The following is a 13,360-nucleotide window of genomic DNA, read 5'->3' on the forward strand; positions in this document are numbered from 1 at the left end:
GATTGTTTGATATTTATTGATTGATATTGATACTTATGTAAGAGAAGGAAACCAATAATGTTTGAACTTGTCTGTATTTTATGTTTTCTTTAGAGAAATACAAGGATTAATATTGATATTTATTATTGGTATTAATTGATTGATATTGATTGTTTGATATTTATTGATTGATATTGATACTTCTGTAAGAGAAAGAAATCAATAATGTTTGAACTTGTCTTGTTTTCTTTAGAGAAAGACAAGGATTAATATCGATATTTATTATTTTTATTAATTGATTGATATTGATTCTTTGATATTTATTGATTGATATTTATACTTGTATTACAGTTAGAAGAAGGAAACCAAGAATCATTGCACTACATTTTTATTAATTCTTTTTTCATTTTATGTTACATCAAAGGTGCTGATAGCAACAAGCACACTGGCGTGGGGTGTTAATTTCCCAGCTCACCTGGTGGTTGTCAAGGGAACGGAGTTCTTTGATGGAAAGACAAAACGTTATGTGGACTTTCCTATCACAGGTAGGTTTTATTTTTTACAGATTTTATATTATTATTTTATATAGATTAATAATGTTTTTGTTTTTTATGTTATATTTAATATGCACTATGCCTTGGAATTTAAATTATTTCAAATTGAATAAAAAAAAATTTACTTCTTCTTTTGTCTGTTGAGGTAACTATATACTGTATAATAGTAATTTGCTCTGTCTACACTATCAAACTTTATGTGATGGACATGATGATATCATATCATTACCATATTTGAGAATATCACTACCATATTTGGGCACATCACATTTTTTTTTTGGTAAAATTAGTTTGACAGAGCTATAATCTATGGCATTTTAATTTTTCAGATGTTCTTCAAATGATGGGCCGAGCTGGACGACCGCAGTATGATGATCAAGGCGTGGCTGTCATTCTAGTACATGACATCAAAAAGCACTTTTATAAGAAATTCTTATATGAACCTTTTCCTGTTGAATCTAAGTGAGTGGAACTTTTAACTACAGTATAGGGGGATAGAAAGCTATATGTCTGTGTCTTGTATTCAATTTAATTCAACAGACATTTATTTTATAATTGAAAAGTGGAATAAAGTCCAGCTAAAATGGTCTGGTCTTTGGAATATTTTAGTTTCAACTTATGTCAAATGTGTTTGAGTATTATAACTAATATCCACTTAAAATTTATTTCTCAATAAAATCATGATAAAATTACTTTTATTTCACCTTTATATCACTTTTATTTTGCTAATGACAGCCATAGCCAAAATATAGATTACAATAGATGAATGAATTACCTTAGTACACATGTCTTTTTATGAATGTTTTTTAGTCTATGGTTCTATTAAATAACATTTTATTCTGTATAAATATGTTTTTAAATAAATAAATATAAAAAAAATCCAGTGCATGTATTAACTAGAAAGCCACTCCGAGAGGGCATACCTCCGCCTACTGTAAAATTCTCCTACATAAGATTTCTCCGGCTAATTTCATTACAAGCATGTGTATGCGAGTTTGTTGTAATGGTTATGTAACAAGCCTTTCAATTAACAATAGCTTCAGTTGACTAACAATAGAACAGCAACGCGAAAATCAAACGTGTGAATTTGAAAAGAAATAGGTTTTTTAAACTACTCGCATCAAAAAACGTGCACATTAAATCAAATTATGTTTTAAAATTACAAATCACAAATTATAACTCTTGCCTCTTGTTCAAAAATGAAGTTTTTTGGACAAGTAGTTCTCGAGAAAATGCAATTTCAGTTTACTTGTTACTTTAAGACTGCTCGCCGGCTTTTGAAAAATTCTGTCCTATCTTTTAACACTAGCAGGTCTAATAAAGTATACTAAAAAGTGGTCCAGAATTGGGACTGTGGTCCCAAATGGTCCCAAAATTTTATGGAATGGTCCTTGATCACATATCTATCTGTCTATTCATTTTGGTAAAGATCTTGTAATTACTTTTTGAGTAATCCTGCTAACAAACAAACAAACAAACACACGCTACCGATTTCATATACCTCCTTGGCGGAGGTAAAAAATGAAAGAAACATGTCTTTGTTACAATTGTTGTTATCAGTTTGTTGGATGTACTACCAGAGCATTTGAATGCTGAGATTGTTGCAGGAACCATAACCTCCAAACAGGATGCCATGGACTACATCACATGGACATATTTCTTTAGAAGACTTCTAATGAATCCAAGGTAATAAAGTCAAACATATTTTAGCGTGTGCTAAATACAATCTTTCCTTCACTTAAAGATGTATTAAAAATGTCCCTTGAAACACAAAAAAATGAAGGTCAAAATACTCTAAATTTAAAGTGGCCATATCAAAGTAATATTAAAGTTATTCACTTTAAGTCGAAAATTTGAGCCAAAAACAACAAGTTTGCGTGATTAACAGGTAAATTAGTTTGATTACATTTCATCTGGAAAATCGTCACGAGCGAAAGTAAACAAAGATTTCAAACCATGAGTACGCATTATGCATATGCTAAATTAGGATTGTTTACAACTCGTCACGGTTAAGAAGGTATTTTCACACAGATCATGAGGAAGTTTTATGATTATGCATACAGAGTAGCCAAACAAGCGCGTTTCATTATGGGATATGTTTTGATTGAAAACTTTGACTGGAAGTCAAAGTTATTTTTTTAACAAAAAAACGTCTGTTAAATTTTTGTTTTTTAAATATTATGATACTTCAAAATGACCCACCTTTTTTCAAAATCTTTTATTTTTTATTTTTTTGGAATTAGTCAAAGGGACAATACATCTTTAAGCTCTGTCTACATGAACTATCAAACTGGTTTTGACAAAAAAGTGTGATATTTCCATATATGGTAGTGATATACTCAAATATGGTAGTAATATGCTCAAATATGGTAGTAATATGACATCAGCATGTCCATTTGGCACATCACATTTTTTTTGTCATAACAATAGTACTGACACTTACCATTTCTTTACTTTTTGTTTACAGTTTTTATCAACTGGAGAAAACTGATCATGACAGTATTAACAGATTTCTCTCTCACCTTGTTGAGAAATCTCTGATTGATTTGGAGTTGTCATTTTGTGTGCTAGTTGGTGAGGTAACAAAATTACCTTTTTATTTTTTCTCTTTGTGTCTAATGTTTCAAATTCAAAATTACATTTTAATTTAAATGTATAATGGTATTATAATATTATACAGTAGAATTGAGGGAACAACTTTACCCTTGTTCGTTTGTGTGCCTTAAATAGGTATGTCCTCCTGAATAGATGTTCCCCTAAATAGGGATGCCCCAAATTATACAGCTCTACAGTATTATAATCTGTCTCTCTCTACACTATTAAACTTTATGTGACAACAAAAATGAGATGTACCCATATTTGGACATGAAGATGTCATATCACTACCATATTTAATAATAATAATAATAATAATAATATTTATTCGGTCATCAATGTAAAAATAACCAGGAATGAGAATAGGCTAAAGCCCAAACAGATTCTGCACTCACTCCATACAATACAATCAGTTAAAGATAAAACCATATACAAGAAAAATACAAATAAATTATACATAACATGAAATATAGTGTTTTGTTAGAGCAGCCTTAAATATTGAAATTGTTTGTGAAACTTTTATGTCATTTGGTATTTGCTCCCATAGTCTAGGAAAGGAAACAAATACAGAATTATGAAAAGTATTGCCTTTCGAATTCCAACGTAAAAGCCTACCCGGACATCTTTCACTAGTTTTAATATACTCATTGAAAGAATGGGGACAGCAACCTTTTAACACCTTAAATCCTAATGAAAGTCTATGTAATTTAAACAAGTCATCAATAGATAATAATTCAAGCACTTTCAACCTATGAAAATAAGATGTGTCCCAGGAACCTTCCTTTCTAAACATTATTATCCTTGTTGCTTTCCTTTGTATACTTTCTATTCTATTAATATATGATTTCTCAAATGGTGCCCACATTGAACAACAGTAGGTAATCACTGGAAGTAATAGAGCTTTGTATAAGTTCAACATAGCTAACCAGGACATATTTTTACTACATTTTGAAATGAAACCAAGCAATCTGCTTGCTTTACAGTACAACATATATAATTAACTTGTGTATGACAAGACAACGAACTATTTACATAAACACCTAGAAATTTGAATTCTGTAACTTTAGGAATATTGTCTGATTCTATGGTATAATCCCAGTTAACTATCTCTTTACATCTTGTAACATGCATTACGGCGCATTTGACAGGATTTAAGGGAAGTTTGTTTACATTTGCCCATTTTCCAATTAAATCTAAATCCTTTTGAAGCAATTTACAATCATTATTGTTATAAATAGGACGTGATAATGTGTGATCATCAGCAAATTGAAAAAGTGAAGAAGAAATATTATTTACAATATCACTTACATAAATCAAAAATAAAAGAGGGCCCAAAACTGACCCTTGTGGTACCACTGAAGTAACATTTACCCACTCTGACTTTTCTCCTCTGTAAATAACCCTTTGGCGTCTATTTGAAAGAAAATCTGTAATCCATGCATTAGTGTTTCCACCAATGCCACAGTTATTAAGTTTCTTAATTAATCTTTTATGAGACACCTTATCAAATGCAGATGAAAAATCAAGAAAAATAATATCAATATTTTTAGTTCTAAGCTCTGTGCCCATGAATGAAAAACCTTTGAAAGTAAAAGTTCAGTACTATACATTTGTCTAAACCCAAACTGATTTTCTGAAAGGATATTATTATATTCTAGATATTCCCTTAAGCGATAACAAAGCAATTTCTCAATAATCTTACAAATTATGGGAGTTAAGGACACTGGACGATAGCTTTTCATTTCGTCTTTGGGTTTTCCATTTATTTTGAAAATAGGTACAACATTTGCATCCTTCCATTGTTTTGGTAAAATACCTTTTTGTACAGTTAAATTAAAGAATGTACATAAAACATTAGCCAATTGTGCCTTACATTGTGACTTTAAGAATATTGGAAGCAAACAATCAGGTCCTGGTGATTTGGATACATTTAACTGTGAGAGGGCATAAAGTACCTCAGGCATCACAAAGGGTTCACATTCAAAGTTGGTAAGACAATCTATTGTATCCAAATCACAATGCTGATCATTATCTATGCAAAAGTTGTTTACAAATTGTGTATTGAAAAGATTAGCCAACACCTTAGCATCAGATACCATTGTGTTATTTATCTTAAAGCTAATAACATCTGAGTCATTTTTTATAGACCTTATATACGCCCAGAATTGTTTTATATCAGTTGTAGCTTTGTTTGAAATATTTACAACATAATCCCGATGGCTACAATATATTGACTTTTTTAATTCCCTGCTACAAGATTTGAATTTATTTATGCTTTCTTCAGTTCCTACTTGTTTAGCAATTTTGTACAACTTTCTTTTCTTTGTGCAAAGCTTTTTGATTTCTGGAGTTATCCAGGGAAAAGATTTTGATTTTTTACATTTCCTAGTTGGTACAGATTTTGAAATTGCAAAATTGATATTACTAGAAATAGTTTCCCATATATCACTAATATTATTATATTGAAAACAATTCTCCCAATTAAAATTATCTAATATAGTCTGCATTTTTGAAAAATCAGCCTTTTTAAGAGCATACAATTTTAGTTATGTCCTTAGCACGTTTATATGACACTTTAACAGAGATCTCAACTGCTTCATGATCATATGATTCAAAATTATAAATTGTACGACATTTTTCAATCAGTAGTGGATTAGAAACAAATACTAAATCTAAGAAATGTCCTTTACTATCACGTGTAATATACGATGGTTGTTTTAAGACTTGAACTAACCCAGTAGAGTTTGTTGCATCTAATAGACCATTCGCTATAGCTAGTTAAACCACTACTTTTATCTACCTGTATATCATTCCATTCAATATGTATGTTAAAACATTGAACATATCACTACCATATTACTACCATATTTCGGCACATCTCAACTTTTTTTAAACTAGTTTAATAGTGTAGACAGAGTTTAAGGCGTTTCTCTTTTTTCAGGATAATCGTTCAGTTGAGCCTCTTACGTTAGGCTGTATTGCCTCCTTCTACTACCTGAACCACAAGACATTACGTATGTTCCACACCAGTATCAAGTCTGAGTGTACCGTACCAGATCTTATCAACATCTTAGCTGTAAGTCAATAGTTTATTGTGTAAACAATAATAATTTAATCGCTTGTCCTGTTGCTTGATCATTATCATGCAAATAAAATAAATTGGCAACATTCAAGAAAAGTACAGTAGGCCATATAAAAATAGAATGTAATGATATGTAACGTGTCAAGATAGATTTATTTACTATTTAAATCAAGCCTGTTATGTGGGTGTCAATTATTAAAAGAAAGAGGCCATTTTGTATCATCGTAAACAAATGTTTTTGGTTTTTTTTTAGAATGCTCATGAATTTAATGAACTTCCAGTAAGGCACAATGAAGATGGTATTAACAGGTTAGTGCAAATATCAAATGATAGTTTACACATTGCTTATTTACATATATTGGTTGTCTTGTAATTTTTTCTCATTTATTAAATATGCTTTAATCATATCATTACCTTGGCGCATATACCCATGTGGTCATTCGTCAGTATTCATCCAGATCCAGATCCAGATCATAAGACAGGTTGAGAACAAAAGTTTACTGATGAACTGATTCACTACTTGTCTTAGTTTTAATAAATGATTTTTTTTGTCAACAGTGAACTTGCCAAGAAACTGCCTCTAGAGGTCAACCAGCATTCATTTGATGACCCTCACACAAAAGCTCATCTACTATTCCAGGCCCATTTCTGCAGGCTACAGCTACCTAGCAGTGACTATAACACAGACACTAAGTCGGTCTTGGATCAGGCTATTAGAGTTTTACAGGTAAGAAATATATATACAGTATAGGCCTAGAATTGTTTTGACCTACAGTACTACACAATGTCTCTACCATTGCATGTCCACTTCTACAAGTTATGGCTACTGTACCTAGCTGTTAAAGTTAGAGTTATAGATTAGGCCCAGGAATCATTAATTTCCTATTCTGACAAGTGATATACTGCTGCCAAGTGAATGCATCACAAATTATTTTGATAATCTATATATCACATGTCAAAAGTGTAATATACTTTTCCTAATTACTGCATTTTCATTCCAGGCTATGTTAGATGTAACAGCTGACAACGGTTACCTAGTAACAGCATTATCTATTATCAACATAATCCAGATGGTGTTACAGGGTCGCTGGATCAATGAGTCTAGTCTTCTTACAATTCCTCACATAGATTCATCGATGCTAAGTTTGTTTAAGTAAGTTTGACTAAGTTTTTGCCTGCCAGCCAACGGCACACTTTCATTTGCTAACAATGTTAGCTAAACAACTTAAGCTCTATCCACACTATCAAAATTTATTTGACAAAAAAAATGTGATGTGCCCATATATGGACATGATGATGTCATAATGTCCAGTCATATCACTACCATTTGGGCACATTGGTTTTTTTGTCAAACTAGTTTGATAATGTAGACAAAGCTTTAAGCCTTGTCTACACTATCAAACTTTATGTGTCAAAAAAGTTTGATGTGCCTATATATGGTAGTGCTATGCTTAAATATGGTAGTGATATGACATCATCATGTCCATATATGGGCACATCACATTTTTTTGACACATAAAGTTTGATAGTGTAGACAAAGCTTTATACTGCAAACTTGTTCCCATATGTGATATAGAAAATAATTTTTTTCTTTTTTTTTAGATCTCATTCAGGTTTGATTGAAACTTTGCCAGAGTTAGTGCATCATTGTCGTGGTAACAAAGTCACACTCCATAAACTACTTTCAGAAAAATTAAGTGACAGGCATATAAATGAGGTATGTTTTTATTTCTTGTGTTTGTTGTATTCATTTGAATGGACATTTGAGTCCCCTTCACTAAATGTCATATTGATCATATGTCTCCCTACTAAATCAGAGTTTGAATAAATGCACAATGCAATGCCAAGAACAGAGGAGATATAGCATAGCAAGTACAATGCTATATTAAAAGGCTTCCTACTCTAATTTAGAGCCTGAAGAATTAATGAATGAAATAAATAATAGCAAACATATTACAGTAAGTGAATTCTTACAAATCTTTGTAAATAGTTTTTTTAACTACAGCAAATATAAAAATTGAGTGTGTACAGTCACCAATTCAATTAGTAATTGTTATTATTAGTATTGTGGTAAACTATGTCAATTTGTTTTGTTTTTTAGGCTTGGGATATGCTGCATAAACTGCCTATGATACAGATGGAGACGAACATGCAAGGACTCTGGATTAACAGTACAGAAAATGAACAGAGATCTGTTCCTACAACATTTATCCGTAAGTATTTCAACAACAATCTAACAATTTGTATTAGCAACAGGATTTTTATTCTAATATTTTCTGTGGAAGTGGAACATATTTTGCAGATTATCAATATAAATCCAAAGGCAAGTTACTGAAAAATGACGAATCAGTGGCTAGATCTCAATGGAGATACAAAAAAAAAAAGCAATGAAAAAAGGCAATGCTGTGGGTATCAGTGGCTGGATCTCAATGGAGATACAAAAAAAATAAGCAAAAAGTAAAATCAAAATGGTAAAGTAAAACAGCCAGAAAAATAAGCAGAGCTTCATTTCTGGCAATACTTGATTTTCATCAGTGCAAGTGAGAGTACTTCGACAAGATTGATTGACATTAGGGAGGTTTCGCAACCTTACGAATACGATAACGAAACGGATACGTCATGCATTTGTGAAACTTTTGAGCTGATCCCCATTTCATATTCGTAAAGCGTATTCGTGTTGACGAATATCACCAGTCATATTCGTAACTACAAAACGAGTATAGTTTTTGATCTATTTTGCACATTTTGCATTTGAATCAGGAATGATTCATGATTATAATATAATTATAGATTTATTGAAAGTAATTTACTAAAGTAATTTACTAAAATGCCAAGTCAATTTTGATAAATAGCAGTTTTTAAAGTCCTCACTCGCTTTGATGTTAAGCTAGGCCTAGGCAGCCAAGCACCACGCTTCGCTCAAATTTACCACAGTCATATTTTGGACGCGCCTCAATATTTCGTTGCCATGCGAAACAGATTTTTTTATGGCTTTCGAAAACGAATACGTGTGCGTGACGTATCCGTTTTCGTTATCGTATTTGTAAGATTGCGAAACCTCTCTAATATATCTATATATTTGTTTATACTTGTTAGGAGGAATACCAAAAGATAAAGATTACATTAAAGTTCATGCAGATCAGGAGTATGTGCTAAGTATTAATCTCAGAAGACTCAAAGGAGGAACTAATGTAAGTTGTAACACTCTTTAAAGCGTGGTTCCCACTAGCAACGCAACGCAAGGACGTAACGCAACGCAAGTGAATTGACCAATCACAAGCGATGGCTTATTCGTTTGTGATTGCTAACTGTCTATAACTTCGCTTGTCATTGGTTAAAACGTTTACGTCCTTGCGTTACGTTCTAGTGGGAACCAAGCTTAAGTAGAGAAAGTTGGGTCAATGTAGCAAAAAAAAATAATGAGTACACCTAGACAATATTAAAACAGAATTTATTTTTGTGGTAAATATCTCTTAAAGACCTATCAGAACAACATATCAAATATGGAGAAAAAATGTAGTTGAAGAAATTAGACTAATGTTCCTAAAACCAAATTGGCTGCTATCTACAGTATTGGTCTATATATCAGGTATAGTCTAGAATTTAAAGTCAAACACATTTCAAAGAAAGTTTTTTTTTTTAAGAAGAGTACTAAAAAGTGGAGCTGGAGTGACTAACATGCTTATATTATTATTACTATAAACTAGTTTATCCATTCTGTAATTAGCGAGTTATTTGCATGTTTAAAATGTATTAAATTAAAAACAAAATATCCATAGGATTTCCAATTGAATAACTGAATAATGGCAATTAATCTATGTCTTTTTTTTTTCTCTTTCGTGGGGGTCACCCACATTTATTCATTCCTTTTACAAATATATATTATATAACATACATACATTTTTGTAAAAATATAAAACAATAAAATTCAATATAGTAGTTAAAAAGGCACTATATCTATACATGTACATAAAATTGATGGAGTAAAAGTATGCTTTAAAAACGTACATTTTATGTTTATTGCAAGTTATGTCTATAATATTTTTTCTCTGATTTTTAAGGATTTAAATTTAAAACTTGCCCATAATAAACCCATGATTAAACCCCTCTTTTTCTAGAATGATAAGAAAGCTGTAGCGCCTAGATTTCCAAAACCAAAGAGTGAAGGATGGTTCATGATATTAGGAGATATCGAAAACAAGGAATTGCTAGCGTTGAAACGAGTTGGATTTGTTGGCCGTTCTTCAACAATACAACTCTCTTTTTTCACCCCAGAAAATTCTGGTATGTATTATTAATTTGCCACCAGGGAAATACTTTTCTTGTTTAATGTTTGTTAATTAGCTATATAATTTTTAAATCTAGAAATAGGGTTTTCCCAGAATAAGGATTTCCAAAAAAAAAACTATTTCCTTTAAATCATTCCTTTTTACAAGAAAGTTTCACCTAGAAGTGTCCACTGAATAGGAGTTACCTGTAGTGTTAAAACATATATTGCCTTTTACGTTTCACAGGAAAGTGTCATCTTAATAGTGGGTGTCTCCTGAATAGAGTCTTTATATAATATGTAATACTGTATAAAAAATGCAGATTCTCTTTATTTAAATATCTTTGCGATGTTTTTCAGGTCATGTGATATACACAATATATTTGATGAGTGATAGCTACCTAGGTCTTGATCAGCAATACAATATATGTCTAGATGTAGTATCAGCGGATAAAGGACTGGAAGATGCAGTTTACATGTCTGACGATGATTGAGGAAGGTAATTGATTTGATAAAAGAAGGTTGGCATGGAATATATTTCAGGCAAAGACGGTAAAAATGATTTTTTTTTACATCAGAAGTTGGAAATGTTTACATCATCAGAATTTGTTGAGGTGGAAAACAGCAGTAGTATTGGAAAATTCTATTATAAAAATGTCAGTAATTGGGAATATTAGATGACATAAAAAATCTGTCAAAAAAATATCATGGAATAAACAGTATTGATGATTGCAGGAATAAAGGAAAGTTTTACTATATATCAAAAGACAACATGGTGTTATGGGGGAAAATAGCATGGAATACATTTTACACTACTTTGTTGCAATAATAGAAAAGATGACATCATCAAAAATTATTAATGCAGGAAACAGCATGGACTGGAGTTTCATTTATTGGAGGATTTCAGAAATAAAAATCAACATTTATTTCATCAAGGAAATAACATGAAATATCTACAGTAATTGGAAGATGGAAGATATACAATTATATTGACTGGGATGAAGGGCACAGTTCAAAATATGGCCCAAACCAAGATGATCTGGAGACTTTACTATAGGATGAGGTGATATAGTCAAATCATCAGACCACTAAAGGCTACATTTTGAACTGTATCTTAGGCAATTTTGTAAGCTGAAGCGAATGCATAAGATAGACTTAAAAGAGATTTCGGGAGGATTGGAGAAATAAAGGAAAATACTATGGTATCTAACTTCATTTTAGGAAATATGGAATACATTTAAGTTATTGGGAGAGATTACATGTTCAAAATTGAAGAAGAATTGCAGAAATAAATGGAAGGGTTACAAGAGAGACATGGAGCATTGATTATGAAGATTATTAAAGAAACATGTTGGGAAATATTATGGATTGCATTCTACTTGGATAATAAAACGGATTAAGGAAAGGGTTAGAATTTAGGATGAAAGTTAATTCTGATGCGGAAGATATAGTCAAGAAAGAAGATTACGTGGAATACATTCCAAATATCAGAGACTTTTGAGGAAAAGAAAGCTATTACATAGATCATGATTCAGAGCACATTAATAAAACAATAAAGGAAAGGGTTGCATAAGCGGAAGATTTTAGGACGAAACTTAATACTGATGATGGAAGAAGATAAGATAAATAGTCAAGAGGAAAGATTACATGGAATACATTCCAAATATCGGAGGATTTTGAGGAAAAGAAAACTATTACATAGATCATGATCCAGAACAAATGATAAAAAAGATCAAGTATGAATAATTGGGGAATTGGTGGGGTATGGGGGTTGTCTTTTGGTTGTTGTGTATCATAATACTAATGATTAAGAAGATAGGGATAATAAAGAGGAAAATAGCATGGAATACATTTCAAATATTAAAGGATTAAGCAAGAAAAGGAGAAGATTGACATTGAATGTATTACTGATGCTAAAAAAAGATATATAAATTATTATGAGGGAAGGATGGGTGGGTAAGAAAAATGATTACATTATGAAACATTATTTATAGAGGAAAATAGCATGGAAAACATTTCAAATATTAAAGGATTAAGCAAGAAAAGGAGAAGATTGACATTGAGTGTATTACTGATGCTAAAAAAAGATTAAAAAAAGATATATAAATTATTATGAGGGAAGATTGGGTGGGTAAGAAAAATGATTACATTATGAAACATTATTTATAGAGGAAAATAGCATGGAAAACATTCCAGATATTGGAGAATTAGAGAGTGATAACAGATACTACCATTTAATAGACAAAGTGTTTAACAGCGAGAGAGAGCACCAGTCGTTTACTGATAAGAAAAGAAGAAATCTATCGTTTTATCGTTGTTTTATTCTGAAGTTTATTTGAATTAGGTTTTATGCAGCTTACTAATAATGATTTAAATGTAAAATTTGCATCGATGGTGATGAATATGATAATGCTTATGATTCATATAATTATACTGTAAAAAATAGTATTTTATTTTAGTTTTTAAAAATCAGCGAATTTCAATTATATGAATATTGTACTTCACTGTATATTGAACAAAATGTTTGTTTTACTTTATGTTTTGGCGGCGGTTGCTTACCATACGCTTTATCGTTAATAGTGTATGTCAGTGTTTTGCCTCAATGGCAGCCCATAGAAACAATCCTTTTCATTGAACTCTTTGTTATGCTATGTTCAAACTGATTGGTCCAAAGGCCAATTCACATTTCCTGGTTCATAGGTCTGTTAGTTTTAGCATTTTATCTGCAAACTCTTTAAAAAATAACAATGATTGTTTCCCTTCTTATTTCTTTGATGATTTTGTCAGAAACTAAGCACAAGTACTTTAACCTTATAAATCTCAGTTTAAGTTAAACCTGCTTTTGCACGTTATATTAGTAACGCGATTTTGTTTGCAAAGGGT

General features: G+C 31.2%; 1 protein-coding gene across 1 annotated transcript in view; it reads left to right on the plus strand.

The window, feature by feature from the left end:
* LOC140055714 (activating signal cointegrator 1 complex subunit 3-like) overlaps positions 1 to 13,272 on the plus strand; it is a 35,889-nt gene extending 22,617 nt beyond the window's left edge. The window contains exons 30-42 of the mRNA XM_072101092.1: positions 404 to 524; positions 863 to 995; positions 2,094 to 2,219; positions 3,001 to 3,112; positions 6,070 to 6,204; positions 6,464 to 6,519; positions 6,769 to 6,937; positions 7,212 to 7,363; positions 7,813 to 7,927; positions 8,312 to 8,423; positions 9,307 to 9,401; positions 10,329 to 10,494; positions 10,838 to 13,272. Coding sequence (XP_071957193.1) covers positions 404 to 524; positions 863 to 995; positions 2,094 to 2,219; positions 3,001 to 3,112; positions 6,070 to 6,204; positions 6,464 to 6,519; positions 6,769 to 6,937; positions 7,212 to 7,363; positions 7,813 to 7,927; positions 8,312 to 8,423; positions 9,307 to 9,401; positions 10,329 to 10,494; positions 10,838 to 10,971 — 1,626 coding nt within the window. The 3' untranslated portion in view covers positions 10,972 to 13,272. The remainder of the gene's footprint in view (positions 1 to 403; positions 525 to 862; positions 996 to 2,093; positions 2,220 to 3,000; positions 3,113 to 6,069; positions 6,205 to 6,463; positions 6,520 to 6,768; positions 6,938 to 7,211; positions 7,364 to 7,812; positions 7,928 to 8,311; positions 8,424 to 9,306; positions 9,402 to 10,328; positions 10,495 to 10,837) is intronic.
* The last annotated feature ends 88 nt before the right edge of the window (positions 13,273 to 13,360 follow it).

Source organism: Antedon mediterranea, chromosome 7 (assembly GCF_964355755.1).
Source record: "Antedon mediterranea chromosome 7, ecAntMedi1.1, whole genome shotgun sequence".
NCBI lineage: Eukaryota > Metazoa > Echinodermata > Crinoidea > Comatulida > Antedonidae > Antedon > Antedon mediterranea.